Source organism: Megalops cyprinoides, chromosome 22, assembly GCF_013368585.1.
Source record: "Megalops cyprinoides isolate fMegCyp1 chromosome 22, fMegCyp1.pri, whole genome shotgun sequence".
Taxonomy (NCBI): Eukaryota; Metazoa; Chordata; class Actinopteri; order Elopiformes; family Megalopidae; genus Megalops; species Megalops cyprinoides.
This window is the reverse complement of record NC_050604.1, coordinates 22,518,274-22,540,419: the sequence shown is the minus strand read 5'-3', so window position 1 is coordinate 22,540,419 and position 22,146 is coordinate 22,518,274. Positions and strand designations below refer to the sequence as shown.

Genomic DNA, 22,146 nt, shown 5'->3' with positions numbered 1-22,146 from the left:
CATGGAGTTGGTGTGGCCGTGGCGGAAGAGGGATATACAGTATGCAGGAACAAATGGCCAACGCTACATGTGTTAGATCAGCGTTTCCCAACCCTGCTCCTGAAGGCACACCGTCCTGCATATCTTCTATCTATCCCTGCTCTACCTACCTGACTGAACTCATCAGTGGCACTTTTGATTAGCTGAGCACACCTGATTTAGTCAAGCAGGAAGGATACATAGAAGATATGCAGGACAGTGTGCCTCCAGGAGCAGGGTTGGGAAACACGTGTTAGATAGCCCTAGAAAGAAAGCGCTAGCTAGTGCTAGAAGATAAATGAGAGGTGAATGTTAGAGTCAATGACCGAGAGTATATGCGATGCTGAGTATCCAGGGGAATACGTAGGACAGCTTACCCAGGTGTATGTGTGACAATAAATGCTCTGTGGTATGTTTGAAAATAAAAATAGTAGGATATGTGTGGTATACATAAACAGTGGTATCTGTGGCACTAAATAACCAGAGTAGGTCACTTTGTGTAATTGTGCCTGCCGCACAGATCAATAATAATAAAGGGAAAAAACTCTAAACTTTTTTTTTTTTGCAGCAGCAGTAAAGCGAAACAATTGGGACGATTAGTTACAGTTACAGCTTGATGTTGTTGTGGTCATAAATGGTTGTGTGACGGCACTTTTACAATCCTTTGTTTTTTTTCTTAAACCAAGTAATTCAAAGAGCGGCAGCACTCCTAATTGTACCGTGTGGATGTATTCAATCGGATATAATGGTGCTTTAAAGGTCATGCACAAAGGGACGCAGGGGCTGTGCAGTCAGGAGGGTTTAGCAGGAGTCTGGAAAACAAGGACGGGACGCGGCTGCAACACTTCAGAAACAGAAAAGCAACAATAATAAAACCAGAATAATGTGCAATCAGAAAAAAAAACTGAAATTAATACATACGATAATGCATGGAAAAAGGGCAGGCAGAAAAAACATCAACCAAAACGAATGTCGAAGTACTCATCTTAAACACGCCTCTACATCGGATTGGATTGACGGCACAACCTTGATAAGAACATTTAGTGACCACTCATAATGTCTGCTGTAAGACAGTGCTGTATGCCTTGAATCAAGGTATCACAAAATAATCTCTCTGAGCTTGGATTAATTGCAACGCGACAAACGCGTTCAGCGTGTCTTCCTGTTGTGGCCGTCGTCACACTGTTAATGAGCGTGTCAAAACCCTCTTGTCACAGCCGGGATCACAGTTCTTTGTGGTGAGAGCGCCGTGTTGCAAGGCGAACTGAACATCAGTCAGGCCCACAGCACAAAGTCACCCCCCCCCCCCCGCCTTATCACCTGAAATATCTTTCTTCCTACCACAAAAGCCAAAACGTCGCACTTGTAAGCTTGTTAACATGCAGCGTTAATGCTCAGAGATAAGAGCAGCACAAACAGTCCTAGTTTTCAGTGACCTGATCACTGCCTGCAAAAAGCTTTAGCTTTGAAGCAAACCTGGTATGAGCCTTATCCCCCATACGCACAATACACCTGTGCAATACTGTTTGTGTACACTAGGTGGCGGAATGGTCCCCCATCTTATTTCAGTGACGCGAGTCCTGTGTGAATTCCTCATAAACTTGTACATCTTTTATCTGTGTCGAACTTGCAAGATTAGAAGACAGGCCTTCGTAATTTTAGACCGAGGCATGACAGAAAAAAGAACAGAGTAAGACATGCAGTGGATGGAGTAGCTGTTTAACTTCTGGATGGATGCTTATGTGGGTAGGTTGGTTGATGCAGAAGGGAAATTAGGCAGGCACTCTGGCAAGTGCCTCAGGACCTTTTGTGTTAACAGAGAATCAGGACTTTGGTTTTATGTTTAATCCAAAAGATGGGGTTTTGGTTGCCCACTACTGGCCCACCAGCACCACTTACAGCAACAGCCCAAGCCTGGCTGCACTTAGCTTCAGCCACCAGGCAGGAGAATGATACAGAACGGTTTGGCTGTTGGTATTTGACAAAAAACAAGATACATATAAAATATAGAAGAAGCAGCGGAACTTTGAATGGGTATGATATGAAACATTCATTACGCAAATTCTGAGCATCTTGTGATTCTCTGTGTTCTATGTCTACACAGAGAAAACTGTATACTGTTGCTTTCATAAATATCCTTTCAACTTTTCAAAGGAAGATGTCAGCTCCAGGAGATGAAGCCTCACACACTGCGACTTGACTTTAATTCGGCAGCAACAATTTTGATAACTATTTTCAGTGTCTTTGATGATTCAACTCTCTCCCACTTAGATTTAGTCCTCTATCTCTGACTCTCTCCCCTCTCTCATTTTTCTCTTGCTTCTCTCTCTCTCTGAAGCCTCTGGAAAGCTGTCTTTAACATGACTGAACGCTGATTTTGAGGACATTATCATTATTCATTGCAAATGCCACTATCTACATGGCATATGGATCCATAGAGGTGTTTACTGCATTTTTTGACCAACCTATCTGGCCAGATCTGACTGTACAGAAAGTGTAAAATTATATGAGAAATGAGTCCAAATAAGTTCCCTTCCAACATTCAAACTTCTAATTGGCTATAGGAGCATACCCTCTCTGCTGTCTCAAAAAGAGTCAAGAGTATTACATTTCACATGCAATATTCCTTTGTTAAAGGTCAATTATTGTGTCATGGCAGTCAGACTTTCACCCCTTGATCTCTAGGTTTTCCAGCTTAGCCCGTAATGGTGTGGTTTGATGTCAGGGGATTTTGGGGGCATTCTGGCAATCATTTTGGCCAATTACATCATCACACTGTGACTCTTGCCAAGTAGGGTTACCTGGAGAAGACAGGAGGCTTGGCCTCCATCCAGAAAATATGCTCTGTTTATGGTGGTATGAAAGTAGCAGAATGAGACCAAGTTAAAAACTGCCTTTAGTGTGAGTTCTCGGCCTTAATCTTATGGATCCCAAACGACAGCCGCTGCACTAATCACTGGAGAAGTGCCACTAATCCATTTCGGTCTCCACCAAGCCCAATTCAGCTGACACATTTCAAAGGGTGGCTTGGAGCAGTCTCACTGCTCGTTTGGGGTAGGTTAATCCCTTCAGAGAATGGTTATCGCTTACACTGTATCATAGATATATATCAGCAGCCCTGTTTTTGAGATCAGCAGATTTAGGCCTAGATAAACTGTTTTTGTCATTTTGTGCTGTACAGTATTTCTCCTCTTCATACATTTTGCATTCTTAAATGCATTTTAATAGGATCTTTCATTGGAAAGATCAAACCCATTCATGGGCATTCAATGATACCTAATGGATCAATAACAGATGGATTTCATTTTTATTTGATTACAGTTTTCAGCTTCAAAAACTAGTGCTATGCTGAACCCATTTTTGTTTTTCTGATATTGTTACGAATAAACCCTTTCTTTTTTCACCTTTGATCACAATCTAGATCCTAATCAGCATATTGCTGTATCTTTTTGATCTGTGTGCTTATATATTGTAGTCAAAGTACTGCAGTAGTGCAAATACTCAGTTGACTCATTCGTGTGTTTGCTTGGAGTGCAGATTTTACCTTCTTCTTCTTCCTACGGTGGAATCTTAACAGTTCTTTGTGTTGCCTGGAAACAAAGTTGACGGCAGCGTACTCCAACAGTGCCGAGAACACAAACAGTAAGCACACCGCCATCCAGATATCGATGGCTTTCACATAAGACACCTGAAATGACAAAACGGGAACACACACACCTGTGAAGCAGTCAAAATTGTTAAGCAGTCTCCAGAGGTGGAAAACCCCGGCTTCAGAAAGTAAAAGTCCTGCCACGTATTTGTTCCACCCATGCACTACACCAGCTGAATTTAATTAATTAGCACAACTCTTCAGCCAGGTAGATGAGCTAATCAGTGAAATCACCTTGTTTAGTGAATGGCTAGAATGAATACATGGCAAGACTTGTTCTGGGGTTTCCGTCTCTGGATGTCGGAAGGGGTCCAGTAGGAGTACAGAGTGTGTTGGTCCTTTCTGCTGTGTCCCAAAAACATGGAAGGCTTTAGGACCTGGGAGAAAAGTGGCCTCACAGGCAGGCACCTGCACAGCTGATGATGATTGCTAATCAGCCCAGGTGCTGCTCATTGCCTTCCTTAGCTTCCTTACTTTCTGAAGCTGGGGTTTTCCACCTCTGGCAGTCTCATAACTGTCACGGGCTCTGGTCTAATGCTGCCAGTGATTACATTAAATTACATTATTGTCATTTAGCAGATGCACTTATACAGAGTGACTTACACAGGTTACAATTTTTACATGTTATCCATTTATACAGCTGGATATTTACTGAGGCAATTCTGAGTTAAATACCTTTCCCAAGAGTACAGCAGCAGTGCCCCAGCAGGGAATCAAACCAGCAACCTTTTGGTTACGAGCCCTGCTCCGTACCACAGTTACAACAGGGAAATAGCATCCATACGTCTAACTGAAAGCACAATCATGACATCAAATTGTGAACCACGGAAAAAAAGTGTCCCATTAAATGCTTAGCGAGCTCTTATATAATGGGCCTTTCTATATATAGACATTCACACACATGCCACATAGACAGTACTCTGGGGCGAACAGGTGCTGTCAGCCCATTGTTATTTACACATGGCTGACCTCCACAAGGCAGGCGGGACGGGTCAGGGAGGGGTGGGGTGGGATTTGAGGGGAGGGGCGGGGCGGGGCGGGGCGGGGCCCCATGGCAAGTACCTTGGGGAGGGAGGTCCTGGACCCCGAGCTCTGGGTGGTCATGGTGAGCACAGTGGTGATGCCCAGGGCCACGCGGGCGGGGGCGGCGTCCATGTTGATCCAGAAGGACACCCAGGAGAGGATGACGATGAGCAGGCTGGGGATGTACATCTGGATCAGGTAGTAGCCCATCTGCCGCTCCAGGTGGAAGCGCACCTCGATGCATGTGAACTTCCCTGGATTAACGACAACCGCAGAGAGATTACAGAGATCAGACAGAAACGTTTCCGCATTACAGCAGTAACTACACGCCAGTATATACTAAATACCAAATTCATAATGTAATGTGTTACCATGTCAAACTCTGTACTATGACTGCTTTTACAATATGTTTTACTTACAATGTAGAATGTATGGGCCATGAAATTACTGAAAACAGGTGATATGTTTAAGAATACAGTTTGTAACTCTAGTCCAGCACTCTGTGGTTCAGCAACGCCTGCAGCCTGAAATTCTACTTTGTAGAAAACTGTAAAACAACACAAACACCTTGCTATGAGGAGAGCCTGTGGGTCAGGGTGTGGACTTGCATAAAGTGTATCACAGCATTGCAATCTTTGCTCCAGTGATTACGCTTATCACATAGTTGCCCTCTCATGGTGTAAATTCTCTGGCTTCAGAATGGTCAGGTCCCCAGAGGTCCAACCCGGATATGCTGTGGATTTGAACAGTTTTCCTGAAAATTCTGGCCTTTAAATTTGGAAAAAAATAATATCACTTTTTTTTACAAGGACTTATACAGGGCCTTTCAACTTTGAAAAACAGCAAGTAAATTTTTTGCATGACCTGATTTTCTTTAAAATGTTAAATTGGGTACCTTACCAGTAGATACATAAACACTTAGCCACAGCTACCAACTCAAGTGTAACGTAATTTAATCTGCCTGGACTCAGGTGCATTGAGTGTGTGTGTGTATCTTCATCGTTCCACTTGTCACAGGTAAAAATGGTGTTCCTGTTAGAGACAATGGCTGAGGACCTCCAGCACTTCCTGTCTGAGCTGGCACAGAGAAACCTCCACCTGACCTCAGCTCCTGACAGGATGCGATGTGATTGGTCACATTGCTCAAACAATCCTAATGCTTCCGAAGCTGGCCTGAAATGACATCTTGGGATTGTTTTCTGGAAAAATGTCCCAGGTTAACTTTTCAATCATCATCTAACATGAAAATGTAATAAAAGCCAGAAATAGGTTTACTGCAAGAGACAATAATAAGTGTTTGCAAATGAATAATAGGGAAAGTATCTATTTGGATATTCAGCACCAAGCACACACCAGGTCAACTGGCTTTAAAAGGGAGAATCAGCAATGCTTGGTTAAACCATACGCATATCAGAATTTATATTCTCAGAGAGACTATGTCCCCTCTAATGACATAAAGAGATACTGTGGTCATAATTAGCACAAAAAGCTAGTGTTTGTGAGGCCTCTGTAACTGCTGAGGTAGCACTGTGTATGAATTTTCTCTTTTATAGGACTCTTTCTCCTCATTCCCTCTCTCTCCTCTCTTTCTCTCCCTCTCTCTCAGCAGACACACTCTCAGGAAGAGCGCTCTCAGGGTCTGCTGGGCTGCGTCTCGAACCCGTGGGCTAACGGGGCTGTCAGAGGCCGAGTCTGCGGATGGAATATTCCGGCACCTGAGAGATTCTCGGGGAAGACTTTATGGACGCTGACAGCGTCTCCCACCGGGGCGGCTCTAATTGTGACAAGCTGTCAGTGCTGGCCCCAGGTGGACCGCTGGGGAACATTCCGCGGTGTTTTTCCGGACCGTTCCGAGGCCAGGGTGATCTCAGCGATATAATGCTAATAAGGATGGCGGGTGTGGCCCCTCCCCATTAATGTTACATCTTGCCTTGAAAAACAGCTATCGCTCCTGAGACAATGGGCATAAAAAACCCAGGAGAATATTAATGGCCATTAGCTGTACACGTTGTCTGATCCAGGGCAGCTTAGTGTGTAATGCCTAAAACATTCTGCAGTACATTTCTACAGCCGGATCTGTCCTAGAAGGTGTGTGCAACAACTATAGCCACAGCATCTCTCCCGAGGATACACAGCAGTGTCCCTTCTGGTATTCAAACCGTAGCCCCTTAGACCGGTGCCCGGTCCTATAAACAATGTGTCATGACTCGGACCGCCGCTCCGCACCGTAGCGAATTTCAGATGAAAATGCAATATGTTTCCACACGCACAGCTCACTGACACAGCAGCGGCATCGGTTTCTGACACGACAGGAGCGGGTTTTTTATCGGTGCGCCAGGCCTGTGTCATTAAGTGTCACAAACTCATCATTAAACTGCTGTTCCATCTCACGAGTTCTGTCGCCATGCCAACCGGGAAAATTCTCTGGTGTTTTTCTGGACTTTCCGAGGCCAGAGCGGTTTCTGCAATGTAATTCTAATAAGGATGGTGGGTTGGCCCCTGCCTACTCCCGTTACCTCTTACCTCAACAGTCAGAGAGAGGGAGAGTAGCGTGACTACATGTCTTGCATAATTCCAGCCGAGAAGAGACCTGGCTTGTAGTCACACGAAAGGGTAGCAAAAGGAGGTGTCTCCTACACAAAGGATTCAAAGGCATGCAGATCAAGGAAGGGGCAGCTCTCAGGATCTGACAGAGAACCCTTCCCCTCCATCCCCGGCCCTGTGTAAGGGAGCCCACATCACCAGGCTGAGGTCCTCATTATCCAACCGATAGAGACCGATTCAATGAGAAACAGGCCGGCGAGTACTAATTACCAAAGAGGGGTCCACAACCTTGATGACGGACATGAGAATCACAACCAAGCCCGATGTCAGTCACTGTACCATTTCACTGAAAGCCCTGTCACCCCACAGTACCAGAGGGCAGACCCCGGGACAGGCGTTTGACTGACAGGTCCAACAAAGGCCCGCGGTGCTAGGAGCTTGGTGACAGTAATGTGCGGTTTCTGAATCACTACCCTCCATCCTCACATTAGCTAGCTGTGCGCACCGTTACTCACAATGCAATTCCAAACAGACAGTCCCACACATTTAACATTTCTCTTATTCCCTGCTGAGGCATTACTACTCAGAAATAAAAAGACATATGGTTGATTTTTACTTTACTTTATTTTCAGAAATTTTTTTGTGGTAGTCTCAAGAATCTCTGCCTGCCATTGGCTGCATTCAGTTTTGCTGATTCAGAACCTGTGACTGCTGCAGCCACGGAGCAAAGCAACATTGCTGACAGCTGCCCGTCAAGAGGAGAGGGGTTTTAGCCGGCACGCCAAGGGAATCCAGCTATTGCTAAACCCCACAATGGTCAATTAGAGAAAACTCACTTAGCTCTTTCCAGAGGCGTTCTGCGCGGCGCGTGTGTGTGGGGGCGGATGGTCGGCACAGCATAGCAACAGACTTGTGCCGAGCCGCCCACGCGGCAGCAGCAGCATCGCCGGGGCGATGCACTCGGCGACCGCGCTCGGCGACCACGGCCCGGCGATGCGACGATGCGGTGGAGGGCCGGGTGAAATCGACCGTGCGTGAGGGACCCCCCCCCAACCAGGACACGCTGACGTCAGCGTGACTGACAGGGCGGTTACCTCGCGCGGTGACCCCAGCACACGCCGCTGCAGCGGCCACTGGCTAAATGATTTAATCAGAGATCAGCCCCTACAGAGGGTGCGTCACAGATGAGTACCAACTTCCACAGGGCGGGGTGGGGGCGGGGGTGTAAAAAGGACAGGGATATTCATGCATGCACCATGTCCCAACTGAGCGGATCAGAGACGGAATAGGCTTGGCTTTCGCTGTTCGGTTCAGTTCCAGGCCGTGTCCCACAGTGTATTACAAGACAAAAAAGAGCCCCCCCCCCACATGTAAACCATCCACTTCAATTTGGGTCTTGATTTTGAGACAGCCCAGGATAATGCATTTGTCAGCGCTGTGACGTTTACACAGAGTGTCTGAGCTTCCTCACCAGAGTGCATTAGCTTAGGGGAAAGTACATTCTAAAAGAAAAATGGTAAAAAAAAAATAAATAAAATTTCTCAGAAAGCATGGCTGAGTGGGTCTGCAGATAGTACTCACAGAGGGCTTGTGAGAGAACTGAGAGAACACAGCCTATCAGAGGGCTTGTTACTGAAGTCAGTTACTGCTGCAGCTCATTACCGCTTTTCCATTTTTTTTTCTGTGGTTTTAACACACAGATGTCTCAGTGACAAATACATAGAACATTCTCACTCAAACCAATGCAATCACCCTGTAAAGCTCTCCAATCAGAGTAATCTTGTTATATGCTGCATTCGCTTCAAAATCCCATGTATCAGGGTCTATGGGTCGTGTAATACTGATTTTTATGGTTATTATCATAAACAATTATGATGATGTTTATGTTTACAACATGACACCTTAATATGTAACAATATACAGACCCAGATTCAAAATGTTGCTAAATATGCAAAAATGTCAATATATAAAATTCATTTATATATTTCAACAATTGCTTTAACACATTTATCATTTTGTGTATACTGCAGAGTATTCAGATACCATACCCATTCTGCGATGCATCATCATGCATGAAAGGAGCAATTTTTGATACAATTTTACAGTTTTTGTAGTCTTGTGTTTGGGATTTAATATTTTTCCATATATTAACATGAATTACTTTTTTCCTCGGGGCTGGCTATAGGACCGCATGGGGAAAGCTATGCCGTCTCTGCGTAAAGGCGTCCCAGCAGAGGGGCATTACTGTAATCCTGTCTGAAATTAATCACATATAGTCAGATGCTTACAATACCGGGTCACCGGGCGAATAGAGGTGGGAAATCTGCGCAGACATTTTACCGAATGAAACAGCCCTGCTGCTCTGGGGGATATCCGTTTAATCTGAGCACCTCTCCCATGTGCTCAGTGCATTCAAACACAAAGGGAGGGCTTGGCTGAGCTGGGGGTCTGCCATCTCCAAATCTGCATCAGAGGGATCATTGATCGGTCCGATCGATAGGTCTTTCACCAGCCACAATTGAGCGGAGAGAGCTAAAATTGATCCAATTAAAGGAGGGAGAGATTAATATTTCGGGCCCCAGAGGGTTTTTGTCTGAAGGCCATTTGTTGTGGTGGCATACCTCCCCTCCCCCAGGCATGGCCACTGTGGGTTTACCCATTAATTAGAGAAGGTGGAGCCAATCTCAGCCTGTTCTGCATTGCGCCGCTGATGTGACTGGTCGAGGCAAGACGAGGGCAATCCATCAGGGGACACCTATGAGACTGCCCGGTCCTCCTGGGATCTGTCCTTCTCCTGGCTGACCTCTGAGACTGACACGCGTTTTGTTTATGCCTCGCCTGTCCTTGACCCCCCCACCCCACCCCCCCGCGTCTGCCACCCACGCACCCCCACCGAAACCCACAGCTCGGAGAGAGAGAGAGAGAGAGAGAGAGAGAGCCTCGCAACAGCAACTGACAATGCACGTTGCAAAAGATGCCGTCTCACGCATGGCTGCCCCCTCCCTGCAAAAGGCAGCAGAGGCTTGGGCTGATGGCGGCTCTTTTCTCAATGAAGAGGCCGGGGAGGGAGTGGAAGGCAGGCCCCTATTCATAGAAACCCTCCCGTTTCCATGAATAACGGAAAAAACTAACGTAAAAAAAAAAAACGTTAGGTTACAGATGACAGTTTTAGATTGTGTTTCATCATCAAAGAGAATGCGGTCATGGCGATTTCCCTTCCATGTAAGCAGAGAGAGCGAATTGTAAAGTCAACCAGAAAGTCACACAATTCTGAATGACACATCAGTCGCTGGTTGAGTGGAATCACGCTGTGATTCATTTTATCATCGCGAAGGCATGTAAAGCGACGCATTAGTATAACAGAATTAGTATTCCCAAAATAGATACATTATATCAGACCCGTGAACGCAAAGGCTTTAATTCGCCCTCTACGTGAGAGATACTACAGCAAATAAAATCAAATACTCAAAATGACACGCTCAGCTGTCCACTGTGACATGTGACTCGTCATTGACAAAATATGCATTTATAAAGTCCGAGTGGAAGAGGATGTTTCCTCTGTCAGCCAGCGGTTCTCTGCACAGAGATCCTCAGGGGTTAGAGAAAGCTGTCTTTTTCTTCATTTAAGCTCAACGTCGCCCTGATTGGGAGGACTACGTGGGAGCCAACGAAACATGGCAGCTCATAAAATATGGAAGCCGGCTTATATTATTTACCAGCAGCTCACGCTCTACTCGCTGCGCTCAGTGCCAAAGAGCAAGCTCTAGGGAGCACTCCGCTTTGCAGAAATGTGACATTTCCAAAGAGGTGGACAGAAACCAGTGGGACAGCAGTACGTAGCTGTATGACCTCAGATCAGACACGGGTGCATGTTGTCTGCAAGCTTGCGTGCGCCAGCAGCCTGGGTAACTCGTACTCCACAGCCTCATACATTTAAGCACTGTGTAGTGACTGTCTAAACTGATTTCATATATTTGTATTATTTTATATTTTCCTTATTGTATGCTTTTATAGTTGTAGTATAGTTGAGTTCTTTTTTACATTTTCTGTTCCTAAATCCTGTTGAGTTTTGCTCACGCGTCCTGCCTGTGATGAACTAGATATTTAGATTTTTTTAGTTTAGATATTATTTGCTAAACAAGCGCAGCATCGTTTCTATGGTGACAGAGTTCTCGCTTTTATGATGAATGTTTGGTGTGCACTTGACACATGCAGCCTAGCGATCCTCTACGGCTTCAATCCCTCTGACCTAAAATCACTCCGGAGGGATTTGTGGTTTCTCTGAGTCAATATATTTGGGCTTTGTGGATCTCTGCAATCCTTGTTTGTAGACACATCAATGATGGCTCATTTTTAATAATGCAAATCCGCCCGTTACTGTGCCATCTTTGTCTTGAAAGGGCTCACGTTTTTAACGAGGGAAAAACCTACGCCCCCCTGCTCTCAAAACCTGAAAGTTTGCTGGGAGTGAATTAGAGCACTTTATATTTCTAGCTCTCATTATTCTGTCGGTTCAAAGGCGGCACACCGTATCAGATCAGAAGGTAAGAACAGAGCAAATTACAACAACGTCAAGCACCAAGCTCTAAATGAGCAACTCTTCTCCCCGCTGACTAATCACTGACACATGTACAAATGCTGCAATTAAAATGCTTACTCAGAGAACATTTATGTTTAGTTATAAAGTTTTTTTTTATTGATCAAGCTAGAGTAAATGAAGTCTACTGCAGATCCCCAGGGAAAGAGAGAGCTGTTTTCATGAAACAGATTTGAATTCTCAGCAGAAGCTACCAACTGCCAAAGGCATTGTGCCAGTACATTAGATGCTTCATATCTACTTGCCCTTTGACCTGGAAGGAGAACTGCGATGACAGGGCTCCCTAGACTTTGACCTTCTAAACAATATTTTTACATAACACAGAGTACAGGGCTATACAAATTGTATATATTAATTTAATGTTTTTCCACAAACATAAGTGGTGGAATATTTACCTGCAAAAATAGGTTCTCCTGTGGTAACTTTTCCATGTCGTTCAGAAGTCAGCTTTAATGAGTAAATTCTATTCTGCACTATGGCCTTTGCACCCTATTAAATTAAATATTAACTAGCTATTTACAATAGCAAAATAATATATACTGTTATCTAGATATTATGGTGAAAATCTGAAAGACCACTCCTTGCCGTCAGATATTGCAATCACTGTGCAAATAAAACTTTCACAGTGGATAATTTTCTTCCTTTTGAGAATACGGTCAGACATGCTCATGACGCACCTCTTAAGCAACAAGATCAATCAGTGTTCTTCATCCTTTTTATGCTCTCAGATATCGCGGTCAAGGTGTGTGCAGTAAAAGACCACAGTGTGCTCTCCTTACCTGTGTTGTAATGCTTGGTGCAGTATCGCAGATCGGACTCGTCCTTCAGGATAAACTGTGGGAGGGTCAATCCCTCCGCGACCTGCACGGGTCCGTTCTTCTGCCACTCGAAGATGAGGTCATTCATCGTGTATCCAACTGTGGCGAGAGACAGTTTTAACTTGAGACATTATGACGTCATCTCACCGCATCATTACTGTACGCTAACAGGAAGTGCAGTTCCATCCGCCTCTTTTTGAAATCCTTTCCCTGGAAAAGGACAGTGACACTTTGACGTGAGTCATAGGGAGACTGAAAACGTGACAATAACTGAGACGGACAGGATTAGAATATTTAAAACGATGCCTTCAGGTAACTGCTTCATATTTCTTTGTGTTTGTATAAAAAGTATTACATTTTTTGCACAGTTAATTAGCAGCCCTGTTGTAATGAATCAGTCGATTAAGGTGAAGAGTTTGCCAATTCATGCTTTCTTTGTTGATCAGAGCATGAATGACTCAAACAAAAACAATGAAATTAAATTAGATTCCCTTCATTAAACGGGAACTGATGGATCGGTCATCGATCAGATGATTAATCAACCAAAAAGCCAATTAAAAAATAATAACATTGAATAACAATTCTCTGACAGCCTCAATAACTGGCGCTCGAGTGTAGAAGAGAAAGCTGACTGCATTTTTGAACTTAAAGCTCTGTTTTCTGTCGGGGGTATTTGAATAATCATCCAATCCATGTCCAATCTATTGGACCTTCAGGAAAAGCAAACAAGCATGTGAATTCCGCAGTAATAGCGTTCAACATAAATACAAGCCTGGTGTTAATTAGATTATGGATATCTACCTTATAGGGGCAGGGATTCATTAGTATATAGACACAATTTATGACTAATAGGGCAAACCCAATTAGACTTCATGTCAAATAATACTTTGATATAGCATGCATAATGTTAGCAGCTGTACCCTTGGGACACATACCAAGGGCTTTTTCATTCTGAGCAAGCAAAAGGCTCTTTGCGTATTATGGAGCAAACATGAATATCATTCAAATAAAATATTATTTTTCATATAGCTCACACCAAGTCTTACCAGTCTTTTACTTAATGAAAAAAGCTGACATCTAAATTTAAATTCTTAATAAAATTCAAATTGATCCAATCCTTTCTGTTCAGTGATCAGAGGTTCTGGCTAGTGTTCCAGAACTCCTGGTGTGTTTCACGTGAAAATGATCTGGATTGGCTGCAGCTGGGGGATGCCCTGGTTTGGGATTGGCTACAGTGGAGAGGTGCCCTGGATTGGGATTGGCTATAGTGGAAAGGAGCTCTACTTTATGGGATACGGAGGTTAGGCTACAGTGGAGAGGTGCCCTCTGTTATGGGTTACTGCGGAGGATGCCTGGTTTCAGTGGAGAGATGCCCTGTGTTATGGGTTACTGTGGAGGATGCCTGGTTTCAGTGGAGAGATGCCCTGTGTTATGGGTTACAGTGCACGGTGTTTGGCTGCAGCATGGCTGTGCAATACAGGTGGGGCTCCTTTTGGCATGTGGACCAATCCAAAGCCTCATCCATGGTTTTTGCCCTCTCGGCGCGCTTCTTTTGTTGAAATTCAGTTATGTCTGGTGTGTGTTTTTTTTTTTTTTTCTCTCATTTCCGATGCACAGCGTCGTTCTCTCCCTGTGCTCCATTTGCACCCCAGTCCAGGCTGGGACCACCAGCCGGCCTGGCCTACAGTGGAGCGTGATGAAGTAATGTGAGGCCCGCAAATGAAGACACATTATCTCTCCGAGCATTAAAGAGCGGCCGCTAAATATCCCCCAGGCCGCCGCTGCACTGGAAAGGAGATGGTGTGTAAAAATGTTTAAATAAATTATAGCAGATGTAATTAGAAGGAATTTCTGTGTCTTTTTATAGCTCCGGTGGCCATTTTGTACTTTTTAAAATGTTAGAAAAAAAAAACAGGGGCATAGGGGGGTCATCTTCCATTAACGTAAGCTTTCACGTCAATCACTTCAGCCCTTGGTGGCTGAGTTTAATTAAATGTGCATTGTAGTAAAAAGTCTGACAAGTTGTTTTTTTTTTTTTTTTTTTCTTTCTTTCTCAGGGGTTACCTAGTCCTCCTCATACCCTAAGCTATCATGTTCAATACAGTGCGCCCTTGTGTGAAGCTTATTTTTCCCATTGGGTCAGTCTTTCAGCAATTTCTTGATATAGTTAATGAATCTGCAAGCCTCACAATTCGGAACAAGACAACCTCATAATCTTTTATATACCAGCAGCCTACCATTGCTGGCGTGTCTTCAAATACCCGCTCAGTCAGCCATGGCATTATAAATAAACTAGAAATTAGAGATCTCACGTGATTACAGATAAGTAGAAATAAATCGACATAAACTGCGGCACTGACTGTGTGCTTACCGTATCTGCCGCTACCGTGAAAAATTAGGTGCTGGGCCATTTGTTTTTATTGTGCTGGAGAGCACCATAGCATAGCTGATGCCTGGTGCCTGCCTAATGCAGAACCATCACGGAAGAGAGAGACCCTTATTGAGATAAATATGCACACGGAGAAAGGGATTCTGGGAATAGCTCATGACCTGGAGAGACACTGTAACGGGGGAAAAGCGGAATACATTAAAATCTTATAGCGCAAGAGCTGTAGGAACGTAAACATCTTCCGAGCGAATGTTTTGCCTGACTCCAGGCAAACTGTCTGGTCTGCAAATCTTATCTAGTAACCAACCGCTCCCGAGGAAACCACTCGTGTTGCAATGAAATGGGGAATGCAGTCATATCCGACTCTCATGATCATACTCTGAAATGGAATCTATTTTTCTCAATTTCAGCTTCCTAGAAGTGGATTACACTCTTATTTAAATCTATATATTAAAAACAGTTGCATAGATCAAAGGAATTTCAGTAACCTCATTCTTAGAAGATGTGCACTCAATTGTTTTTTTGTGGGTTAGTTTGAGATTTAAATGTTCAGTGTGTGAGTACAACTCATTGTAGGTGCTAATTATACTGATGCTCAGTGTATATTGCATCTATCTTTGTGTTCTCTTTTGCATAAAAACATAAAACTGCATAAATATTTTAAGTAATTATGTGGATGATGGAACACCATGTTGTTATAGACAGAAGTCACAGTGGCAAATCAGGATTTGGTCCACACAGGACTTCAGTCCATCGAACTAGAGGTGTGGTGCAGAAGCTGTCTTGAACATTCAGAACTGGGTCATTCTCTGGAAATTAACAGCAGACACTCTGTCTGCTCTTACAGAAAATGGTCATATTACAGTCAGGTATGTAGTACAAAGCTCATGCAATTTGCAACGGAACTCACTGTAGCCTCCAGCAAAGATCCAAACACAAAAGTTATTTTCAGTGACGTAACATTTGCCTTACTCAGTCTAAGCCGAGGATTACGTAACATTCTCTCCTCTCTGATCAAGGCCAAAATATTATTACTCACAACTTTCCAGTTGCATAATGCATGTCTGTACGTCCATCGGGAAATTTTTGAGATCCATAGGACAGGAGAGTGTCAGTGTCAATCTGTAATTAACAAACAGAAATCAGATGATTCAATTATAATATAAAATACATGACCTGAACAGGCACTATACAACAGCTATGACAGATGTGTTAGCATTTCTGCCCTCTAGTGGTGAAATGTTGTTACAGCTGGTGGCGGTTGAGGGAGCCACTCGTTCAGTGAGTGAACAGAAGGCCACAACCGTTTCTACGGCTGTTTCCACCGACCCTCCTCTGAAATCCCCTCTATTATAATCAGATACGCAATGCAACGCAAATACACACAAAACAAATTATATTTCCCCTTTATAAAATCTCAGGATTTCCTCAAAAGACAGAGAGAATCACTGGTAGGCCTATGGAGGATGACAGCTGCAAATGTGGACGTACTTTAATTACATCCTGCCCGGAGGCGCAGTGGGCGCGCATTAGTTTGAATCTCCTGTCATACCGCATCACCGCAGCACTCCATCAACATTATTACATCGCCCATATTTCACCTGCTGTGATTAACTCAGGTGGGCCACAGTGCACTGTACAGTCGAAATGCCTTTTGATTTACACAGCAATGTGAGATGTTTTAGCATCAGGCGTTTAATTTTATAAATGAAATAAAATATTCATGACGGATAATAGGGATTCGTTTTTTATTGTGCTATTTACATTAATTTTTAAGGTTGAGGAATTACTTAGATCTTATGGACATTCAGCTATATAAGTGCTTACAATTACTAAGCTCTTGGTTTCTCATTCATGTTTGATTGTATGCATTAACCGTGCACGGCTATGTGCGAAACGTTAGCCCGCTCACCTTATAGAGTAGAGGACGTTGCCGTTCTTGAATATTCTCAAAAGCTTGTTGTCTGTGGTGACTTCGTGAAAGTGGGCGCCCTTCTCGTTGGCGAAGAACAAGTCCGGCTTCCAGATGGAGTCCAGCATGGAGGGGTCAAGGTCCAGGGAGTCGTCGGGGTATTCGCTGTACGCTAATCGCGGATCGTTCCACTGCTGCCGCAGGAAGATGTTCACTCTGTAGTCCTGTAAAGAGGGACAGCGTTGAAATCGGCCGCTCTGCGGTTATGCAAGGCCCAGCGTCTCCTAATTTGCTAATTTCATACATTTGCATTCAGTGGATATTCCTTGCAAACAACCTTGACATTTTCGTCTATTGTTGTTCCCTCGCTTCGATTTCCAGAAAGCACTAGCGTGCAGACGTATGTGAAAGCTGACCATGTGTCATTAACCCTGTGTTAATAATGTGGTTTTAGATAACAGCATATGGTCATGGTTCTTTTTGATTGTAATATTACTCATTAAAAATATTTATAGTATTATAATACTAATAATGAATATGTCAAAGGAGTCCAAGTAACAATATCTTATTGCCGTGCCAGTTCTATAAAATGAGACATAATATCATGCATATAGTTTGGCATAATCATTTTTCCCATGAAATGTATATTATACGGTTAAAAAGATTAATAAATAAAGTGGAAAAATCTAAACTTTTTTCCCACCTGGCAAGACACGCATCTGATTATGTTCTCAATCCTGCGCGGTTGCAGTTTAAAATAATGCAGGCTAGTTTAATATATCTTGGAAATGCGATATGAGAAAATGGCATTTGTTGGGAAGTTCCGCAATAAATCCTCCAGCAAGTCTGAATATAAAAAAATCCCATTGGTGCCAGAATGCACCAGCAGGGGCAGATGTATAGATAAGTGAAACAAACATGAGCTCGTGTGGTCTTAATGCAGTCATGTGGACTTCTCACTCCTTTCAGGCACTGATTACATTGTGGAGAAAAGGTGTCGTGGACAGCTAAAAGCACAGTATGGCTGCCTTTGGAAGCGGGCCACACCTCCACTGCTGGACAGTGAAAAGGCCAGTTTACATTGCATTATTGTCATTTAGCAGACGCTATTATCCAGAGCAACTTGCATAGGTTACAGTTTTTATGTGTTATCCATTTATACTGCTTTATATTTAGTGAGACAATTCTGGGTTAAATACCTTGCCCAACGGTACAGCAGCAGTGCCCCAGCGGGGAATCGAACCAGCAGGTCCTGGCAATTTGGGCAGGTCCAGAGTGACCTTACACCGAGTAGCTTCTGAGGGGCTTTTCAGGGTCATGTCCCTGTTCACTGACAGTCCTTACACTGAGGTGGTGGGAGGTGAGTAAGAAAAAAGCTACTGTATCCTCACTGCTTGAGTTGCACAAGGAGAAAGGGATTGTGGGAAAAAGCTGAATACATTAGAATCTTGTAGTGCAAGAGCTTTAGGAATGTAAACATTTTCCCAGCAAACGTTTTGCTGGACTTCAGGCAAACTGTCTGGTCTGCAAATCTTGTCTAGTAACTGACCGCTACTGAGGAAATCATTCGTGTTGCAATGAAATGGGAGATGCAGTCATATCCAAGTCTCATGATCATACTCTGAGATGGAATCTGTTTTTCTCTGTTTCTGATTCCTAGAAGGGGATTACACTCTTATTTAAACCTATAGTTTAAACAGCTGCATAGATCAAAGGAATTTGAGTAACTACATTCTTAGAAGATGTGCATTCAGATGTTTTTTAGGTTAGGTAGAAATTTAAATATTTAATATGTTTGTACAACTCATTGTAGATGCTAATTATACTGATGCTCAATGTGGATAAATGGGTCTCTAATTAACGTCCCTTTTATGTGGAAAAGTAAAACTGCATAAATATTTTAAAAGTAAATTATGCTTCTCCATCATCCTCATAATTTTATAGACTGAAGTTCACAGACTTTGGTCAACACAGGACTTCAGGACGGAGCTACTTCATCCTCACTGTTTGAGCTGCGTTTAATGGAGGAGATGCAGATGACTAAGTCCGTGTCAAAACCGCACTGTCCTCTGAGCCTCAGACTGTTTCACATGGTCCTGATAAGCGATGGTGTTTGTAAGGTGGTGTCACATTCGCTTGTACTTCGGTTGACTACCACAGCTCATTTCCAGCCACCCGCATGCTGGGTCCTGCACGGCAGATTCGTCCTTAACTTTTAGAGAGGAATTCAAGCAAAAATCATGTTTTATTTATTTGGTCTTATTTATTTTGTCCTTCATTGATTTATTGTTTTTGGACTGAGAGTGACTTACAGAGTAACAGTACAAAGGGCATTGAATGAAGCTGAATACAAGTTGCTGGAACGATATAACAAACCGACCTCAACCAACCACATCCGACTGTATTGTCAGTCCCTTGCAAAAATCGCTGCTTTGTTTCCTAAACGATATTCAAGTTTAAGTTCGGTGGAACATGACTATCGGGATAGCGCTGGAGAATATGTAAGAACTAGAAGAGGTAATGCTTGAATTCCTTTCTTAAGATAAATACAAAAGCGCATTATGCTCAGTTTGGTCTGGACCAGAGTTCATTATTATTCATTGTCTTCTGCCGCCAGTATTCCAGAGGCCTTATAAATTGTCTGTCGTGTTTTATTCTCGGGCAATCAGAGTCGACTGGCAATCTCCAAAGAGCAACCACCGCTCTCAGGCAAGCATTGTGCTTCAGTGACTCCCACACTGAGCATCTGGCGTGAGTCCATTTGCACCAACTCAGATTGGGATCGACACTCTATGCCTGATTCAAACATAATTAAATCAAGCCATGCATTTCCCATACAGGTTATTATCTAGCCAGAGCTGCACACATGGAACAAAACTATTATTGCATGCGTTTAAAATATTGATGAATTAAAAAAAGAGAGAATGAACTTGTCAGTCTTGTGCGTTTGCCAGAGACAAACAAAAATAACAGCATAGGTACTGTTTCAATTAGTGTCGTGTACCTGTCCAACACGTTTATTGCGTAATATCTCACCAAATGTACCCGCATGCTCCCCTGAATTTGAATGATGTCCAGCTGCTGAACCATAAAAACCATTATGCTTCTTGTGTTGGTTAAGTATCTTTTCATGTATGTGTCCCACCGCTCCAAACGCAAAGGTGGTTTCTAAAGCACATTTGGTTCGTGTCAGCTCAGAATCAAAGGTGGGGGGCGTGTAAGCAGCACTGTGAAAAACAAAGGACCAAACCCTCCTCTCGTGACTCTTCTATGAGGGATATAAAATACACTGAAACACCATGGGTGAGGGTTGCATTAGTGTCAGCCTTTTGGCAAAAGAACTTCCCATTGCTGCGCTGAAGTGGCATCCAAAAACCATCTGCAAATGTCTGTTATTCTCTGTTAATAATTGCATAACACTTTTCATATATGTAGCTGGCAGTTTCAACCACGGTACCTTGCACAACTTGCATTTTACACATTTTTCAGTAATACAGCTGGATGTCGACCAATATCAGCCAATTCAGGGCAAGTCCCTCCCTCAAGGGGACTGCCCCGTGAGATTTAAACCCAAATCCCTCTGTCTGTGACACGGTTTCAGTGACTTCTGCGTCACACTTACACTACTGCGCAGTGTAATCGAGGCCCCGCCCAGGCCACTCCCTGAGAGGCAGAGGAGGGCGGGTCCATCTTGAGCCAGCGGTTCAGGGAAGCACAGTGAAGTGTTCTGGCCCCGCCCACTCCTCTCCCCCAGAATGCATCTGTCCCTGCAGTACGCTGAGAGCGAGCGGGCGAGATCCCGGGCCTCTGCCTCTCTGTGCCAGATGGAGGGGCGTGCCTACGGGAAGGGCTACAGTAATCCAGCGCTGACATATGGTGGGACTCGGTCCAGAGGAGAATCCCTGTGCAACTGTCACCCTGCACATTGCTCCCGAGCCTCTGCGCACCGCTGCGTTGTGTAATGCCAGCGTGCCGCACACGTGCAGTTGCTCTCATCCCCCCCCCGGCCCCCCCCCCCCCCCCGCCCCCAACACCTTTGTGCTTTTATTGTGGCACAGATTTGGAAATGTACGATAGCTGCATGTGGACTACAGACAGAATATACAACGCATGCAAGAAGATAAGTGCTCACACACACATGTGCACACACTCACAAATGCACACACGTGCACACACACGCGCACACACACACACACACACACACGCGCACACACACGCACGCACACACACATCAGTAGCACTGGCACTGTCTTGGCAGTTGCCATTAGCTTGGGTGTTTTCTTGAATGCTGTCAGTTGTGCAGTAGAGGAGGCTCTGGGATTGGGACATAGGAAGCGAAAGGGTAGAGGATTTTTATCCTAATCTCTCTCCGTCTAGCAGCATGAGGGCACCTCTGTGCGAGCACTTCTGAAAAAGCCCACAGTGGAAACCCCTCAAGGTGTTGTCAGATGCAGATCAGTGTTGGACTGAAACCCGATTCCTCTTGGTCCTTTGGAACAGGAGTCAGCACGCGGAGTGTGGGGGCTGAGCGGTACAGCGCGGAGTGACTCTGAGGTGCTCCAAACACGCTGTAGTATTTATAAAGAGTGTCCTCTTACCCTGCAGTGCTGCCCATGTGCGCGCTGCTTGTCACAGCTAATTACTTCAGAGGGACCGCTAGTCAGACAAAATGGTGTTTTAATGGTGTATTACTTATTTAGGTGAGTGGTACGAGGGGAGGTGATAGCATTGTGTTCTGCGTGATGAAGGACATGGCGCTCTGACGTTAGGGACTCTGGGATTCGCACGGATATCACTCTGCACATCTGTCACTGTGAGCAGGACATGGAGCGTTTTTTTTTTTTTGCACAGCAGACTTGAGCGGCACCACAGCGTCTAAAGCCAGGGAATTGGCACAAGCTGAAACCAGAGGTGCATTCGAGAGGGGCATCTCTGACCATGAACATACACATAAAAACACACGTGCAGTCACACTCATACACACACACTCACACATTCACAACAGGGACGACCTGCATCCATTCCTCAGAGCTCCAGACTGCGGTCTCCAAATGTTCTTACACCTCAAGCCTTTCAGAATGCCTTCATTTGACATGTGCTGTATCCTCTGCAATGCGGCTCTGAGAACGGTCACACAGCTGGAAATCCTCTTCCTGTTTACATAAACCTTTTGCATTGTGTGATGGAGACGTGCGT

General features: G+C 44.3%; 1 protein-coding gene across 2 annotated transcripts in view; it reads right to left on the bottom strand.

Annotated features, from left to right (window-relative positions):
- Positions 1-22,146, bottom strand: part of glra3 (glycine receptor, alpha 3) — a 51,308-nt gene that overhangs the window by 3,987 nt on the left and 25,175 nt on the right. For both annotated transcript variants that reach the window (XM_036516720.1, XM_036516718.1), the window contains exons 4-8: positions 16,951-17,174; positions 16,078-16,160; positions 12,611-12,748; positions 4,730-4,944; positions 3,563-3,706 (exon numbers count right to left, since the gene is read on the bottom strand). In XM_036516720.1, coding sequence (XP_036372613.1) covers positions 3,563-3,706; positions 4,730-4,944; positions 12,611-12,748; positions 16,078-16,160; positions 16,951-17,174 — 804 coding nt within the window. The remainder of the gene's footprint in view (positions 1-3,562; positions 3,707-4,729; positions 4,945-12,610; positions 12,749-16,077; positions 16,161-16,950; positions 17,175-22,146) is intronic.